This window comes from Papio anubis, chromosome 10 (genome assembly GCF_008728515.1).
Source record: "Papio anubis isolate 15944 chromosome 10, Panubis1.0, whole genome shotgun sequence".
NCBI classification, from domain to species: domain Eukaryota; kingdom Metazoa; phylum Chordata; class Mammalia; order Primates; family Cercopithecidae; genus Papio; species Papio anubis.
This window is the reverse complement of record NC_044985.1, coordinates 119,841,032-119,859,249: the sequence shown is the minus strand read 5'-3', so window position 1 is coordinate 119,859,249 and position 18,218 is coordinate 119,841,032. Positions and strand designations below refer to the sequence as shown.

The window sequence follows — 18,218 nt, the reverse complement described above, 5'->3', positions numbered from 1 at the left end:
TTAACTGTTCAGATGCACTAACCAGTGGTTCACCAATAAGGAAGTTTAATTAAGAAGTCCTTATTGTATCAAAAAGTACTGTTGATTATGCAGTTTTTAACGGAGCTCATTGTGGAGACTTCTTGTTCCATTTCCAGGGTAGCTGCCAATGGTAAACAAGGAGCAGACACGGGAGGTGCCAGTGGAACGTTGACGGAGATGAAAAGGAGAAAACCCGAGGGAGGAATGACATTAACACTCGTGCAACTGGATCTCCCCTCCAGCTTCCTCCAAATAACACAGAATTCAATGTGAAAGCCCCTGTAGACCGGATATAAACCTGGAAGGTAACAGTTTCCGGGCCCTGACACCTTGCCAGTCATGTGCTCACCATCACGTGCATACTAATTGCACCCCAGGAGTGAGAACAGATGAGAACCTTGTGCTAATAAGACTCTTACAACCTTGTTATATTCTAAATAATAAAACAAACACACTGTCCTCCCAATCACAGCATGCGAAATCCCCAAACTACCCAGCAATGGCTCAAGCTGCATGATAGTCCATCTAACTGGACGGTTACAGATTAACTGAGAGCTTCCACGCACCCACGTATTGCTTTTCTGTAATAATGAGTATGCAAGAAAAAAAACAAAACAAAACAAAAAAACACCGTACGTTACGCATGCACGATTCTTTAATTTCTCTCCAAAGTGCCTTCCAAAACATCAACTAATTAATATAAAAAAAAAAAAGTCCTAAGGTAAAAGGTAACTGATCAAGAAGAGCAACATCTGTTTCTTAGCATCTAAGTAAAAACAAAACTCCATTTTGTGACTAATTAAATCACCACCACTGGCGTTTAAAGTTGTAAATAGGCAACATTTAATGAAAAAGTAATGCTTTCTGCAGTTTTATTAAATAAGATAACCATTATGTGCTCAATCTGCACAATAAAAATTAAGCTCTACAACAGGTTAGCCTTCCCTAACTTTTACAACTCAGTGCGTTTTTGTGCTTCTTCTGAATTCCCATGCCTTTCTCGAATATTCTGCCTGACATCCTCGTTATAGTTTCTTGCATGTCTTATCTCCATAATCAGGCTCTAAACTCCTTGGAGAGAGAGAGGAACTGAGTTTCATTTCTCAACATCTCCCATGGAGCCAAACACACAACGCTCTCCCTGTGGTGGTTGCTTCATATTTGATGAAAGAATAAAATGATCCACAATTTCAGGTTCTCCTTTGAAAGAGTGAAGGGAAACTAAGTCCTGGGTGACCTCTGCAACTCTGGAGTTAATGAAATTTGTCAACATTTCATAGCTCAGTGAGTGCAGCTGTGATGAGCAATTCATTTTCTACCATAACAGTGAGAGGCCCGTTTGTGACTTACCCTCTACAGGAGAATCTTTCAATATCCATCCAGGATCAACCACACAATGGTGCGATAAAGACCAGAATGAACAACCAAAGGAACAAGATGAGAAGGATAAAATAAATTCCCTTCTGAGACCTTCAGAACAAAGCGCTGTGAACCCAAGAGGGGGAAAACACCAGGATTTCTGCATACCCTCTCGTATAATAAGATTGGGTAAATCCAGCCCGGTCCTGCATTTTTAAAGAAAGATCTTTGCTACACAACTTCTAGATGTTATGAGACATATAAAAGTCAGTGTCTTTACATGGAATCTGAGAAATATCAAGGAAGCTATTCAGTGTGCCCCACTCCCAGATTCAAAAGCAGCTCCACATACCTCAAAGACTTGCTTTTTGCCTGGTGGAAAGAGTTTGAGGCAGAGAATCAAGAGACAGTTCTGTCACCTACCAGCAATCTGACCCTGGACAAGAAAGCCACTTAACCTCTCTCTACTTCAGCCTTTTCACTGGGGAAACAGGGAAATTAGCACTTGATGCAAACTTGCATGAATGTTATAAAACTAACGAGAACCACCAGGTTTGGGGCCACAGAATGGGACTGCAGAGACCGTTCATTTTAGCAATGACAACCTCACTACTGGACCCGAGATAAGAAGATGCCCAGAAAGTATTGTAATTCAAAGACAATGCCAAGAGGTGACAAGCCATTAAAGATCTGGAAAATCCCAGATCTTTTCCAGGTGCTTTTCTCTGGAAACATACCCTTAAACTCGGACCTGGTCGGGAATCCAGGGCCGTGGTGCAATCACCTTCCAGAGCCTGGGTTCCTCTACTGTGGTCCAATCCATGCAGACCCCATGCAGAGTCAGGGTCACTCCCTCTCAGGTGGCCCTGGTTCATAGAGCTTTACCTAGGGTTCTTAATATCAGAACCAAAATACATCTCCTTGAGGCTTCCACCCATCAGGTCCCATGGTTACCACCTGGGCCATCCAGGACAAGTTAGGATGCCCTTCACTCGGCAGACCTTCCACCAGCTGGTCACAGTCACCATGCCTCATGATCCTCATCCTCATCACCACCCTTTTCTCCAGTCACTGCATGCTCCCTCCATGCATGGGCTTCAGGCCCCATCATCATCCTGCCCAGTCACATCTCAAGTTCCTTCCACTGGTCTACAGTGACCAGGCAGCACAGCAGCCCGCCTGTGATGTAAGAGCCTAGTGGCGGGCTCCATCATCCACACATCTCCTGGTAATCCTCAGGACCCAAAATATACACAACAAGGTAAGGGATTCTCCAGTCACAGTCCCTGCTCCTGCAACTTTCCAGATTCATCTGATTCATGTTAAATTGTAAACCTAAGAAAATAAATGCTCTCCTTAGGCTTGGGTGTGACACCCTCTGCCATCTGGTACAGAACAAAGTGGCCGTTCTTCAGCAAAAAGAGCACAGCAAGGACCTGTGCAGGGAGAAACTCAATGGCAGGAACGGCCCTATGTCCACCGGTCACCCTGACAGCCCCGTGCAGACACAGCGTTTCTGGGTTTGCAGCAGCAGATACTGATGATTCCTACCATTAGCCTTTACTTTCTGCATAAGCGCGCCACAGAGGTAAGAAACAGCCAGAGTGAGAACCTCTGCGCTCGGCTGGGAGTCTAGGAAGACCTTCTGGCAGGGTCCTTGTCGCGCACAGCTGGGGAAGGGCGCCGAGGTCTGTTCAGGAAGCCGCGAGGGCTCCCTGGGCCAGGCTAAAGCCAGACCCTGGGGGATGATGGATGGGAGCACACACCCGTGCCCTCTAGAGGCTTCGTTTCCTGTGCTTGCGGACCACCAGCAGAGTGGCATGGCACAGGCGGCAGGAGGTGCTGTGAAAGACGAACACCCTACGGCTTCCGCTGGTTTTGTCTTGGTCCTGGGAGCCAACTGTGTGAACTGGCATCCGAGGCTCTCAGGCCTTTTGGCTTCTGGTTGGATTTGGTCAAGGAGGGGCCACTGGAGACCAGTGGGAGGGAGAAGAGTGAGGTCACCCTCACCCTCCCGGTCACCACAGCTGGATGTGTCTCTCTTGAAGGCCACAGATCCTAGCTGGAAGCTTTCCCAGATACTTGCCCTCTCTTCGCCCCATTACATCCCAGGTTCTACACCAAACGCACCGCTCTCCCCGCACCTCTGCAGACAGTCCCAGGAAGACTCTCCTCGGCGAGCCAGCTTGCGAGCCCCATCCCATTCCAGATTCATCAGCTGACTTCAATGGATTCTACTGACCAATGGATTCAAAGGACCCTGAAGAATTTGCTGACTTCAATGGAATTTTATTTTTCTTATACTCTAAAGAGATTTGAACCTAGTTATTTGTTCCAATAGGTTATGTTAACAACCACAAAATTCAACTACTTTACACACATCTTCCATACAACTTTTTATATCTGTAATTCCAACTTTTCCGCACTTGGTCAGGTGACAGAGAACACACTAGTAGTAACTAGTCACAGAGCCTTGCAGGAAAGAGAAGCAGAAATGGTTTCTTATAACTGAACAGTATTCTTAGAACATAAAATACGGGCCAGGTGTGGTGACTCATGCCTGTAATCCCAGCATTTTGGGAGGCTGAGGTGGGAGGATTGCCTGAGCCCAGGAGTTCAAGACCAGGCTGGGCAAAAGAGTGAAACTCCGTTTCTACAAAAATACAAAAAATTAGTCAGGTGTCATGGTGCCTGCCTGTGGTCCCAGCTACTTGGGAGGCCGAGGTGGGAGGATCACTTGAACCTGGGAGGTCGAGGCTGCAGTGAGCCATGATCGCACCACTGCACCCCAGCCTGGGTGACAGAGTGAGACTCTGTCTCAAAAAATACAATCAATCAATCAATCAATAAAATAAAACAAAACATATATAACTAGCTTTATTTTCAAGAACAGAATGTTTAATTTGGGTGTTTTACACAATGTACTTTGAAGGAATTAACAGTATATAAAATGATCAAAAACATCGTATATCATTGAATCTACAATGATAAGATATGTTCTGACTTTAGAGATGTTACAATTTGGGGGGAAAACATGGCTTTGAAAAAATGAAATATAGACTGTTTCATAAAAGCGACTCATTTGTAGTCTGATAGGTAACTTTTCCCAGGGAAAAAAGATACATTTTCTTTTTATAAATAACTTATGACTTATTTTCTATTGGAAAGATGTCATAGCCGCTGACATAGAGACCAGACTCTCCTAATTAGAGAGTGGGTGGTTCCCTCGAAACCTCTGCCTTGGACTTCCAAACACACGCCACCCACTTACACATCCATGTTTGAGACACTTGCCATTTCCTCATCTCGGAGTTTCCATGGTGCCTGAAATCTTTCTGCTGGTGTTACCACTTCGGCAGTAAGACCCTTTAAGGAAAGGGGTCCCCAGTTGCTGCTTGGACACAGCCCGTCTCAGCCTTGGTATCCACTATTGCCTGGCACCCACATACCATCCCACTCACTCAGCAAGTGGACTCGAAACATCAGGCATCCAACATGGTCACGGTCACTTGTCAAACTTCCTTCAAACGCACCCGTGCTGAAGGGAACACTGGGTAGTACCAGCTGCTCAATTAAATGTGCAGAAATGCTACTGATTTATGGTAGCGCCCCCTCCCCGCCCCCATTCACTTGTTTACACAGCAGTCAACACGTGGGTGGGATAACGAAAGTGTATCTAAGTGGCAACAGTCAGTTCCTACCAGGCTGTGCATTAAAAAAACCCACAGACCTCGACTGGAAACACACAACAAATGCAAGAAGACGTGTACCTGTGAAAATGAGCACACGGCCTGACCCTAAAGGGAATCTAACCCCTGCCCCTGTGTGTGCAGCCTGGGGGTGTGGAGGGCACAGGCTGCCCACCCTTGGGGAGGCTAACCTTCTTCCCAATCAGGGACGGGTGGCTGCACGTGCTTGCCAGGGTGATTTTTGCCAAACAGTTGTCTGAAGGAGTCTTACCAACACAAAGCGCTTGTGGCTGAATCCGTTTTCAGTGGGAAGGTCAGTGGCACCTGTGGCTGCTCTGACCCGTAACCATTACTTTCCACCATCGCTGACTTAACGGAATTATCCTCACTCACCACTACATGAGAAAAATCTTTTTTTTTTTTTTTAAAGACAGAGTCTCACTCTGTCGCCCAGGCTGGAGTGCAGTGGTGTGGTCTCAGTTTACTGCAACCTCCACCTCCTGGGTTCAATCAACTCTCCCGCCACAGCCTCCCAAGTAGCTGGGATTACAGGTGCACGCCACCACACCCAGCTCATTTTTGTATTTTTAGTAGAGACGGAGTTTCATCATGTTGGCCAGGCTGGTCTCAAACTCCTGACGTCACGTGATCTTCCTGCCTTGGCCTCCCAAAATGCTGGGATTACAGGTGTAAGCCACCGTGCCTGGCCGAAAAATCAGTTTTTATTGCCTCAATATGTTAGCAGAAAGCTTATAGGAGGCAAAACGGGAAGAAATGTCGTGAAGGAGAAAGGCTTCCAACCATTCTGCAGAGGCTGGCGGGCTACTCAGAGTTCTGAACTTCAGCTTCCTGATGATGATGGAAATGATGCTCCCCGCCTCGGGCGTTATGGAAACACACAACACACCCCACGCTCTGCCCCTTCCCTGCTAACACACGCACCTTGGGTTCACGCACTCCGCTCTGGACATGCGGAGGGGACGGGCCACTCCCTCTAATGTGGCCACTGTCTGATAGCTCGCGGGTTTGAACCCTCAATCGAGCAGAGTATCTGGAAAAAGCGTGGCAGCCATAGAGAAAGGACGGAAGCCATAAAGGTTGCCCCTGGGCACGAAACCCTTGCTGAAGACACGCTTTTACCATTGCCGGTCTCACAGGTATAACCACACTCTCTTACCACTGCCGGTCTCACAGGTAACCAACCACACTCTCTTACCACTGCCGGTCTCACAGGCAACAATTCATGTTCTGACAACAAGGTTCTCAAATGTTAATTTTTCCTTTTAAGTATTCCTTTGTTACAACTGCACTAATTTGACCTCTCATAATGTGGGGGTGTGTGTGTGTGTGTGTGTGTGTGTACGTGTGCACTCACGTGTCTCTACTTGCATCTATGGAATTAAAAAAAGGGAATTCATTTGGAGGAGCCACTTCAGGAAGCTCAGGTCCAGCCATCAGTGGCAATAAAAATGAAGGAAGGACTCAGGTGAAAGGAGACCTCACGATGAGCGGTCACAACTGGAATATTAATAGAGCCCACATACCAGAAAGAGCTGATGGATGTTAACAGAAGAGGTGTTTATCATAACACGTTGCTAAAAGCTGAAATCAAGGCAGGTGTCTGCTTAGTTAAGAGTCACCAATATCAGAGACGATTCCTAAACTAGAAGTAGGCACCGTCCCCAGCAGAGTCACGCAGCATGGCCCGCCTTGGCTGGAGAGGACACTCGCCCAGGCTGCCAGGGTGGGCGAGACCTCAGAACCGGATCAGGCTCGTAGCTGGGAGACCAGCACTTCTACCAGCTACCAGCAACAGCGGCCAAGAGTGAGAGCAGATTTGGTTGAGAAACATGAGAATCAGACAGTGATGAAAAGGTCCCAAGGGCCCTCTAGTGCCACCTTGCAAACAGAAAGCACATTCGGTGACCAGCATTACTGTGCACTTGTGGTGCTAAGGGTGTCTAATTTCACACATTTGAAGAATAACAAAAGTATTTTCCAAAGTGGAGACTCTCTCCCTGGGCACCCCGGAGCCCTTACCTTCAGCAGTGCCGGACAGGCCATCGGCTTTGAAGTTGCTAGTGCTTTTCTTCCTTCGGTGCTTCTTTCTGTTGGCGTGAGGGGAGGGGGGCGGGTCGAGCTTGGGGCTGGTGGTGCTGGAGATACTGGGGCTGGAGCATACGGAGTCACCCAGCCCCGTGTCTGCCGTTGGACCGGAAAAGGCAAAAAAATGCAGAGTGAGCACTTACAAAGTAGAGTACGCAGAAACAGCACAGCCACGCTCCTCCCACATCACACGGGGTCCTGCAAGTAACGTCCCATCACTGCATTGCTGGGTTGGAGGCCCAGAGCCTCTGGTATGAGATGGGCTCAGTCCCCCTTGCTCTACTGTGCCACCCGTTATCTAAAAACAAGCATTTATTTTTCTATCACCAGCATGCTATGGATAAGTTCTCCTTCTCTCCTTTGCATGACTGGAGCTCTGCAAAAGGAAAGGGGTGAGTTTATGCTTTTTAGTTGTCTTTCTCTTCTTAAAATTACTTTGATATATTAGAAATGAAAATGATGCATTTAAGAATACATTTGGAAATATCACCTGAAATGGATTTGACTCCTGTGGGTGCGCAGGATAAGGGATTCCTGATCCTTTCTTCCGGCCTCAATATTACAGCTGACTGTAACTTCATCTTGTTTTATTATCAGTGAAAAATTCTATGCTATGTTTTTCTCTCTCTCACCAATGTCCAGTGACAGTGTTTGGAAGTCGATATAGCAGGCCTGCCAATTTTTGATTCACTGAAGCCACTTAGAAAAGTTTCAAAACCAGTGCACACACGATTATTCACTGTAAGTGAAACTCTCAATGTATTCTGTCCATTTGTACCTTTATCAAAGAGAAGGCCAAAGTGGTACTAAATAGCCAGAACGCACATATAATTCAACCAGGGTGGAAAAGTACACTGAACATGTGCAGGAAAAACAGGTGGTGCGTGCCTCTAGAGTCTTGAAAAGTTTTTATTTTCCGATTCGGCATCTTTAAGTACAAAGTCAGAGTTCTGTGCAGCACACTGCACCCATTCAGCTGATTTTCTGAGCACTGACTGTGAGCCAGCAGCTTTTCGAGATGCTGGGAGCCGCCATTGATTGAGGAGAAACAGACAAAACATTCCTGCCCCCAATGGGAACCCTCTAAAGTGGAGTGGCAGTGACAAGGCAGCCGGGCTAGAACCTAGAGTCCACCAGAAGCTGGTAAGAGTTATGGGAAAGGCAGAATAGGAACACGGGGCATCGAGGCTAGGAGGTCTGGGAGAGGAGGCAGCGATGGGGGGTGTCATTTAAAATAGGGTAGCTGGGGCAGGTCTCGCTGAGCAGGGGACACTGAGTTGACTTGAAAACGGCAGAGGAGTGAGAAGGTAATGAGGGCAGAGAAACAGCCAGAGCCTGGTTCTAAGGAGGGAGCCTGGTGTGTTCCAGAAACGGAGAGGGGGCCGGAGTGGCGGTGGCCGGTGTGGGTGGGGGAGGCCTGTGGAAGGTGGCCCTGGAGAGGAGGGGGCTCGTGGGCCACCGTGCTTTGGGGGAAATGGGGAGCCACTGCAGGGTTTTGAGCAGAACAGTGACATGATTTCAAATATAAAGATAATGGAAATCAAAATGAATTGAAAATATGTATATTTTGCGAAGTTCTAGGAATTTTTATCGTATGTTGAGAAATGTAAAAACATTCAATTTAAGGTATCTGAGAAATACATATGGTCCCAAGAACACCCCAATGCACGTTCCTGGCCGCCCTAAGGCAGAGACCCTTCGCCCCTCTCTGCACGGTGGGAAGCGTCACCCGTTACTGCACGCACCCTTTACACGTGGAAGAAGAGGGCTGTGGGGAGCTTCTCCTGCGAAGGGGGTGAAGGGCCACCCCAGGGCTCCTGCAGGGCAGCCCAGGCGGCACTGGACACCGCGAGACCCCTGCGACTGTGTCAACCGTGTGCACTCCTTGTGGGTGGACACTCACTCACAAAAGGTGGAAGGTCCCTTCACCACTTTAAGGAGTTGCGAGAAATGTGGCAATTCGGTGTCTCAGCGACTTTCCCTCTACCAGGGCGGAGGTGCTTCCTATGGACGCACATCCTTAGATGCAGAGGCACACGGACAGGTCAGTGTCCCCTGGTGGCAGGTGGGAGGTAACGTCAATGGCAGAAATCTGGCTGTCAGCTTCCTGGGGCATCACTGCTGTGACTCCACCATCACGGCTCCTCTACTGGTCTTCTTGCCGTCTCCTCCATTCCCAGAGAAACGAGCTCCCCTCTCCTCCATCCCTAGAGGAATGGGCTCCCCTCTCTCCATCCCTAGGGGAACAGGCTCCCCTTTCTCCATCCCTAGAGAAATGGGCTCCCCTCTCTCGCTAAATGAACCTTCCTAGCTTGTCCTGGTTCTATCTTTCATCCTCACGTGTCTTGGCCGGGTCACTTTCACTCATTCCTCCCTCTCCATCGCTTCATTCCTGTCCTCAGAGGTCCCAAGATCTTTCATACCTGCTTCCCTACACCTTTCCCTAACCCCATTATTCCTTAAAGAGTTATTTCCTTAACCCTTGAAGCCATAGTCTCAACAGCAAATACTCATCCGAGGTCACTACCCATCAGGGGCTATTGCAAGCTCTACCTTCAGCAACGCGTTCAGGGCTCTAAGCAATCCGCTGAGGCACGTGGTGTCCCTACCACCTCCACTTTACAGATTAGAAAACCAAGGCACAGGGGGAAGTTAAGTAACTTGCTGAAGTCACAGAGCTCGGTCGGGTCTGCTCAAAACCGCTGCAGACCTCTCCAGACAAGGTTCCTATCCAGATAGAGGGTTTAAATCCATTGCGTTCCTTTCTGACTCCTTGAAGTCTGGCTTCCCTCACCACTGCTTCTTCAAAATGGCACACTGTTTCACTGTGCCTTCCTTCGCCCCCTTAAGCCTTCCTTTCCCCTATCATGCTAACTGTGCCGACCCAAGATGCCATGTTTTCCTGCCTCTCCTCCCTACGTCCACGGGGGCATTCTCCATGTGCATGACACCAACACTGGTTCCAGGCTCGGCTCTACCCGACCCTCTCCTCCCAGCAGTTGGCTCCCAAGAAACAGCACTCACTCTGACCTTTGCATTCCGGGCAGCTTTCTCTGCTATCACTTTGGGCTTCACCCTTGAAACTTGACACTTGCCCGCCACTTCTGCCCAACTCCTGCTTTCCACGGTGGACATCTGGTAAACCTCCTCGGTCAGCTGGACCCAAGGTGCAGCCAGCAGTCCTGAGACCCCCTGAGCCTGCACTATGGCTGTTTGGTTGCGGTGGGACTGCAGAGGTCGGAGCGGGCAGGTTTAAACAAGACACGTCCCTTGCCTTGAGCAGCCTGGAACCCCGAGCTCAGTCTGTTTTCACAAAGCCGCTCCTTGGCTGCCTGCTCTCCATTTAAGCACCATTCACCCCTGGTCCAGTTCTTACCTCACCCCCAAGCCTGGACCGTGCAGCCAACTCCACAAGGTCCCTCTCCTCCCAGACTTTTTAAGCTGTCCCATGTTTTTACAATACTAATATTTCTAAAGTAGTGGTTCTTAAACATGTATTTCTGAAATACCAGATTCCACTGAATATCAGATAAAAGTTATAGATACCCCGGAAAAAAGGGCAAGACTAATTCATTTTTGTGTATGATTTAACACTGTTCAGAAGTCTCGTAACGTTCAGGGGTAGGACATCCAGAGACCCCCAAGATCATGACCTGGTTCTAAAGCAACCCTTCCCTGTGTTATTTATTCAATGCTCAAACCAGGCAGTGAATCCTTTCGCTCATTTTAAATATTTTCTGCCCAGGGTTCCCAAGTCTTCAACCCCTTACCCCATCCTCTCTATTCAGTGTTAGGAGCCCAGTCTGCCAGGCCTGGTGCCAGGCCATGGGAAACAATGGTCACTGTGACTGTCTTTGTCCTCAGAGAGCTCAACCCTAGCCCTGCAGGCAGATAAGCAGAACAGGCAAACGCAACTTTCCTGCTGCCGGGGGCCGCTATTAAGTAATATTATATTAAAATCATATTATTATTTTACTCTGTCCCTTGGGTGTCCTCTCATTTTGACAGGCCATGTTCATCCCCAACTGTGTGTCCTTCCTTCTGTCACTCTGTTTAACACCCTCTCCCAAACTAACATTTCTCATCTCTAAACTCCTATGGAGCCCACAGTTAGGACCTTTTGCATGCGGCTGCCAGTCGCTTATCTCAACCTAACTAGCATGCCTGCGCCCATGCCCAGGGCAACCACCAGTGCTCGCCTCCCCCGTGACCTGTGCAATGCTGAGCCCACAGCAGGGGCATTATACCATAAACTGTCCTCCGTTATCCAGCGGTTGTTTTTATGAGTGTACACCAGAACACATACATTAGCTATGTCGTCCACACGACAGGCTTCCACATGGGCATGGTCTACGACTAGGCTCTCTATTCCAGGCCACCACTCTTTATGTCTCTCTCGGTGTTCTAAGCCTATGCGTTGTTACTCTTCACAATTGTCTTAGTTATGCTTGGCCGTTCTGACCATATACTCCCGTACATCCATCCACGTCAACGAAAAAGATGGTGAACAGGGTGGAGTCAAGATAGAGCTTCCCACCTTCAGATGCACCATCCACTCCTGGAAGGTTCTGAGACCGACCACTGAGCCCAGATAAATCATACTGTCTTTGTGTTCAGCTCACATATCTTTCAACTTGCCTACGAGGAAACCAAGGAACAATCTTGTCAAATACTCTGCTGAGGGCTATATGGGTACCCAACTCACACATATTTTTGACAACTTAAAAACAACAAAGGGACATCTATTTGATGTCTACCCATTCTCTTTAATAAACTCTCCCTGTTCAAATACATGCTTCCTTTTCCACGTGCACACGAAGCACCTCTTTAACAATCAAATTCAGAATCCCACCTGGGTGTGACCTGACTCACTGGCACCTAGCTCAGAATTCATGTTTCTGGAAATCAAAATGGCACGTCTGTTACTAGGCCCCTTCCCACTTCTAGCTGTAGAAAACTTTTTGCAAAATAGTTGACAGGGACAGGGACCTCTCATTTCCAAGCTTTCTCCATATCTTGGAATATTTATAATTCAGGGAGAAATCCCGGACTCACCTGGAGGAAGCAGCTTAGTGGCAGTCTTGGGAAGGAAACAGCACTCGGAAATACCACCACCCACCTTCCCCTAAGAGACCACCACAGCCAACCCATCAGCATTTCCTCCACATCCGCATTTTCCTTTTGCGTCCTTCCACACCAGCACTTCCAGCCCCATGGGACTCTCGATTTCCACAGATCCACTGGTTCTCCAGGAGCCCCCACCCAGGACCTCTGGCAATGGATGGAGACGTTTCTGGGTATCAAACTGGGTGGGGTGGAGGTGCTAGAGGCATCAGGTGGTAGAAGCCAGAGGTGCTGAAAAATGCCCTACAATACACAGGACAACCCCCGCCACAAAGAACAGTCTCAAATACCTAAAATATCAATAGCGAGAAACCCCACAGAATTTAACCAGAACTTCTAGTCTTCAATCTCTCGCAGGCTCCTCATTTGGAATTTTGATCTGTCTGCATCTCAACCTCCTGGGTGTCCTTTCCAGCACTGTGGCCTCTGCATCACTCCACCCTCATGAAGCTCTTCTGCCCTGGACCTCAGCCACCCTCTCTCATGGTCTCACCCAAGCTTGCTACCAGCAAGAACCACAGTTTCTGGGGTCTACAACTGCCACCCCCACCCCTGCCTCCCCAGCTCACTAGGCCTTCACTTCCATGGCTCCTCTATGCCCTGAGTTCCACGCCATCTGACATCCAACCCGCTCACATCCCACTGTTGTCCTTATACAGCCGGGCGGCATCCCACACTACTTGAAACTCATCCTTGTAAGTTTCCCTCCTCCCACCACCTCTCCTGAGCAGGAAGCCCCAACTTTACTGACTTCCAACCCTCCACGTGCTTGGCACCGTCACGGGCCAGGGCTGGGAGAGGGTGGTGCTGTGCACACCAGCCACCTCTGCGTGATCAGTGTACCCCTCCGTGGTCTCTGGCCTGCCCTTCAATCCTACCTCACTTCTGTAGTAACCCACTTCCCACTCTCCAGGGGGCTATTTCACAGCCTCTCCTCCCGCTTCAAACACCCCACGCTCCACACCATTCCTATGATGACCTCACTTTTCACTTCACTGAAAAACACAAAACAAAAAACCAAAAGCATCCATCAGAAGAGGGCACCCTCCACCCCGCCCTGCCCCAGCCTGTCCCAGCAGTCTCCATGGGCACGGGGCCCCTCCCCTGGGAACTGGATGCTCCCCCACCCTCGCTCACCCAGTGCCCGGCACTAAACATGAGCTGTCATCTCACTTTTTTTTTTTTTTTTTTTTTGAGATGGAGTCTTGCTCTGTTGCCAGGCTAGAGTGCAGTGGCGTGATCTCGGCTCACTGCCACCTCTACCTCCCAGATTCAAGCGATTCTCCTGCACCAGGCCCAGCTAATTTTTGTATTTTCAGTGAAGATGGTGTTTCACCATGTTGGCCAGGATGGTCTCGATCTCTTTACCTCGTGATCCACCAGCTTCAGCCTCCCAAAGTGTTGGGATTACAGGCATGAGCCACTGCACCCAGCCCCGTCATCTCACATTTTTAATGCAACTCTCCCTTGGCCCCACACTTCCACCCTGGACATTGGACTCCTGTCCTTCTTTAAAGTGCAACTCCCCAGGGCCTGTCCCTCTGCACTGCTGTCCACAGCTGGCCTCACTCCAGTCCCGCTCACATCCCACCAACCACTGGGGTCAGCAGCACCCTGCAGGTGCTGCATCAGTGGACAAGGTTCAAAGCAGTCACACCAGTCTCGGCAGCGTCCACACAGCTCATCCCTGCCGCCTTAGATGGGGAACTGTGTTGAGGGGCTCTGCTAGGCAGGCAGAAGGGATACCAGGAAGTTTTAGACTCCAGAAGCCAAAGGAAGAAGCCCTAAGAGAGGCCTTCCCCAAGCTGGCCACTGGCACATCCAGCCCGTCCCAGGCCCCTGAGCTCGGTGGCTCTCTCCACATGGGGACACGACATGCTCCATGAGGGTTTCTTTGTTTACGGAACATCTTCCCTGCGAGTGCTCGAGCTTCAGGAAGGTGGGCCTTCGCGCATCCTCTTCGCCAGCACACATCCTTCCTGAAGCATATTCAGGATGAGTAATGGGGTTCCATACGTATTTGTTTTATGAAAGGACTGACCTCTGTGTGAGAGGCACTTGCACAGGCGGATGGAACGGACGCTTTCTGGTGTATCACACAGCAGTGTATCAATTTCGCGACTTACTTTTAAAACTAGCCACAAGCACGCTTTTGTGCCAAAGCACTGTCCTCTGAGTTTCCAGCCATTTGGAATCTAGTTTTAGGCAATCGATGGAGCCCATGAGTGAAGTCTATTGACATGGAGAAAGCATCTCCCTGTTGAGTGTTCCCATGCACCAAGCATGCCCTAGGAGCTGGCTGCTCTCAGAGAATAAAGGGCAAGACCCCTGTCTCCACGGGGCTGATTTCTAAGGAGTGAAGAGAATGCCTATCAGATTTCTTGCTTGATGCCTTCCATAAAAGACGATTTTTCCTGGGCCCTGCTACTTGAACAAAGAAGGACAAGGGGAATCACATCTCCGGCAAGCGCGCCGATGGCAGGGGCCGCAGGTGCAGGGAGAAGTGAGGTATGGAAGAGTCCGCACGCACACCTGCACTGGGCCGAGCATACCCAGGCCACCTCCAGCCGCCCCAGAGAATGGGACCAACAGGGAGACGAAGGTGTCATTGCACCAGGAGAAAGCCCAGGAGAGGGCTGGGGAGAAAGAGCAGAAAAATGCGAGCCTTGTTCTGGCCACTGCAGGGGGAGGGAGTCAAGCTTTTCAGAGGACACAGAGTTGTCATGGAATAAAAACAACGGTGATCTCAAGAATGGAAACAGAAAGCAAGGCCAGCATTCAGGAGCTCCTGGTAATCGTCCTCAGGAGGCTATGACTTGAGTAACTGACGTGTGCAAAGCACCCGAGATCCTGGAAGCAGCACCAGCCCATGCTCCAATCTGCTGCTCACAGCGCCGAGGTCCTTGGTCCTCCAAGGTGGGCCCGCAAGCACCCTCCCTGCCCCCATTTGGAGGCATGGAGTTGAGGCAGTAAGTGACTTTCCAGGCCACGCTGCAGGCAGGGTGGGTGCGTCTCTGTCCACTGTGTTCTCCTGCCACGGCAATGCTCCAACACTCTATGACCCAGGCCCTGGACATTTTACTCCAACTTTCTTGCTGGAAGGAGACAACCAGTGGCACCTGACCACTCCGAGGTGGGGTGTCTATGGTGGCCCAAGAGGGAGGCACTCAAGCCCTTAGAGAAGCCACGTGCTCTGGACTGGGGCGAGTGGGAGCAGGTTCGGCAGGAGTGGACAGGCAGCCGGCGGGGAAAGCCGCACAGCCTTGACAGGAGGGAGCTCTGGTGCCAGTTCCAGATGCCTGCCCGTGGGAGGGCCCAGCTGCAGCAGCAGGGGCACCGGCTGCACGAGGGAGTGGTCACCATGGTGCTGAGAAGGCGATGGCAGCGGTGAAATGGGATGTGAACTGAGGGGGCCGTGGCAGGAGACAGAAGTCGGGCAAGAAGTGTGACCTGGGACTCAAGACCAGTGAGGACCAACCGGAGAGGACCGGCCTGGAGGCCAGGCCCTGACCTCTCCTGGGCTGGGTGTTCTCATGGTAAGAATGACCAGGTTCCCGTCCACTGGGCGCCGGGCTCCGCCACGGGAATATGAATGCCCCTGGCTTCTAGGTCTTGAGAGCTCCCTTTCAAGGAGTTGTTTAACATTCCCCTGGTTTAAAATATGAGCAATCACAACGCACTAGGCTTCCACGCTGTGCTTTTCCATTCCGACTACTCCTCTCGCCTGACAAGGTATTCCTCAAATTGAAGAGGCCCCGAAAGCCCCGCCTGAGACACTGTAAATGAGCTCCAGCCGGCCCACGGAGCGCCATCCGCTCCTCCTGGCTGCATACAAAGAATGCATTTTATTTTGTATCAATTACCGGGCACCGGGACAGACGACTACTGTCGATGGTGTTAAGTACGGGAGGGGAGACACGAAGAGAAAAAAGCCATGCCAAATTAAAAAAGCGAGCGCCTCATTACTCCACATCTAAACTGGCTTTGACGGAGGGACTCGGGGTCCCCAGCCGAGCGGCGCTGAACCAGGATGGGCCGGCACCATCCCGCACATTCAATGTCAGCCATTAGTTCTTCCCAATCGGGCATCAATGTTCAACGCACACCCCAAAAAATATATAATACGAGCAATAATGATCACAATCTGCAGTCTCTCCGAGCTTCGGAACGTGAAGTATGAGTCAAAGAAGCAGTTTCACTTTTCACTCGGAGAGCTGACAAGCATGACTAGAGGGGGAATAAAATAACATTCCGTCCGCATAAATATCAAGCAGCCTGCTTGAGACTGATGGGCCAGGAATGTATTCTTAGCTATCATTCCGGCAGACAGGCCCAAGGACACTCATAACTTATTTTACAATCATTTAGTTTCAGCTCAAGTGGAAAACGTGACAACTTATCTCTGCTGACAAGATGCCATATCGAACCTTACAATTAACTCTCCTCCGATTATCTGCCCAGCCGATCATTAGCCGGGCAATTTTTGATGAACCGTTGCACGGAGCTCGCCTTGGTGAGGGTCCTCGCCAGGTGTGCGGATGGGTTTTTGATATCCCGGGTGATATTCAAGAGAGAAGGCTCCGTGCTTGTGATTCTCATGTCCCTCCCGTTCCGGAGGGCCTCTAAGCGTGTCCGCCGGGGGAGGTGCTGGGGGAGGTGCACCTGATCTCTGCAAGCCTCCCTGCCGCAAGGACTCCCGCCGCTGCTGCTGCCCTTAGCAGGGCCTTAATCCCCGCCCGGGTCAGATCTTCCCTGACCCTGGAGCCTGGATTTCAGGGAGTGCTGAGCCCTCCAGAGACACCTCCAACCACTCTTCCGCAGGGGGCTCAGTTTGATGAGGGGCACACCAAGAATTTGCTAGAAGGAGCCAACACTCACTCTGGGGGAGCTTCAATGGTTCCTGAAGGGTTGGCCGTTAATTTTCTACATGTTGATTAAAGATACAAAAAGCCTTAAAACATGTTCATAAGAAGCATGCATCTATACAGGAAAAAAAGGAAAAGAAAGACAAAAGAAAAGAGAGAGGAAAACGCTGAGCACATGTGTATAGGCCCCCCCGCCCCCGCTGGCTTCCACCCATACCTTAATTTACCTATTTGGCAGTGTCAGGTACATGACTAAAAATCCTTTTTTGTTTGGTATTAAAAGAATTTAAAATTATCAAAGACAGGCCCATTTGTAGATGTCAGGAGGGGAAATCAGTTGAGGGCTAAAGCCCCCTATGAACTCAAGATGAAGTCGTCGTAGGAACTCGTAAATTAAAACGCACTTCCTTTGATACACGGCCAACGATAGAAAGCTAATTTGGATCTTTAATAAGGGCTCTGTTCTTTCTGAAGCTTACAGAGATGTGTAGGCCGGTAAATAAAGAACAGGCCACCTTTGCCATCCAAGGAAATCACAACATCCTGGGTCTCTGTTAAAAGGTGAGTGTGAAGTGAGGTTCAAAACCTCACCCCTTCGCACAGTCCTTTTGACGGGAGCTTTCAGCGGGAGGAGGCTGACTTGAATCCCCCATCTCTGAAGATGTTTCAGAGACTGGTATTATTGTCCCTTCCCTTTGCCGCTCACACAGAGGTACACAATGTCAGAGGGGCAGCGGGGACACGGCAGGGGGCCCAGGAAGATGACAGGTGTTGGCGAAAGGAAAAGACAACACAGTGTTAGGCTGAGTTATAAAAATGGGGAGGAAAGGAATACAATAGGAGGAGCCAGAACCAAGAGAACACACGGGGGAGAAGAATCGCCTACTCGGGCCATTTTCAATTACGCCCAGAGATCTCTCTAAATTAAGCCGAGTCAGTAGGAATTTAGGAAATTTGATCTTCCATTGAGATGAGGACCTTGATTACTGAAACATGTTTATAAAGCCTTACAAAGAAAAAAAGCACATGTTCTGACCACCGATTCGGGTACAGA

General features: G+C 49.7%; 1 protein-coding gene across 11 annotated transcripts in view; it reads right to left on the bottom strand.

Moving 5' to 3' along the window:
- The window catches only part of AGAP1 (ArfGAP with GTPase domain, ankyrin repeat and PH domain 1), a 639,080-nt gene that overhangs the window by 157,657 nt on the left and 463,205 nt on the right, over positions 1-18,218 (bottom strand). For 9 of the 11 annotated variants that reach the window (XM_021924443.2, XM_021924444.2, XM_021924446.2 and 6 more), the window contains one exon: positions 7,110-7,271. The exons of the other annotated variants lie outside the window; for them this stretch is intronic. In XM_021924443.2, the coding sequence (XP_021780135.2) occupies positions 7,110-7,271 (162 nt within the window). The remainder of the gene's footprint in view (positions 1-7,109; positions 7,272-18,218) is intronic. 11 annotated transcript variants of the gene reach the window in all.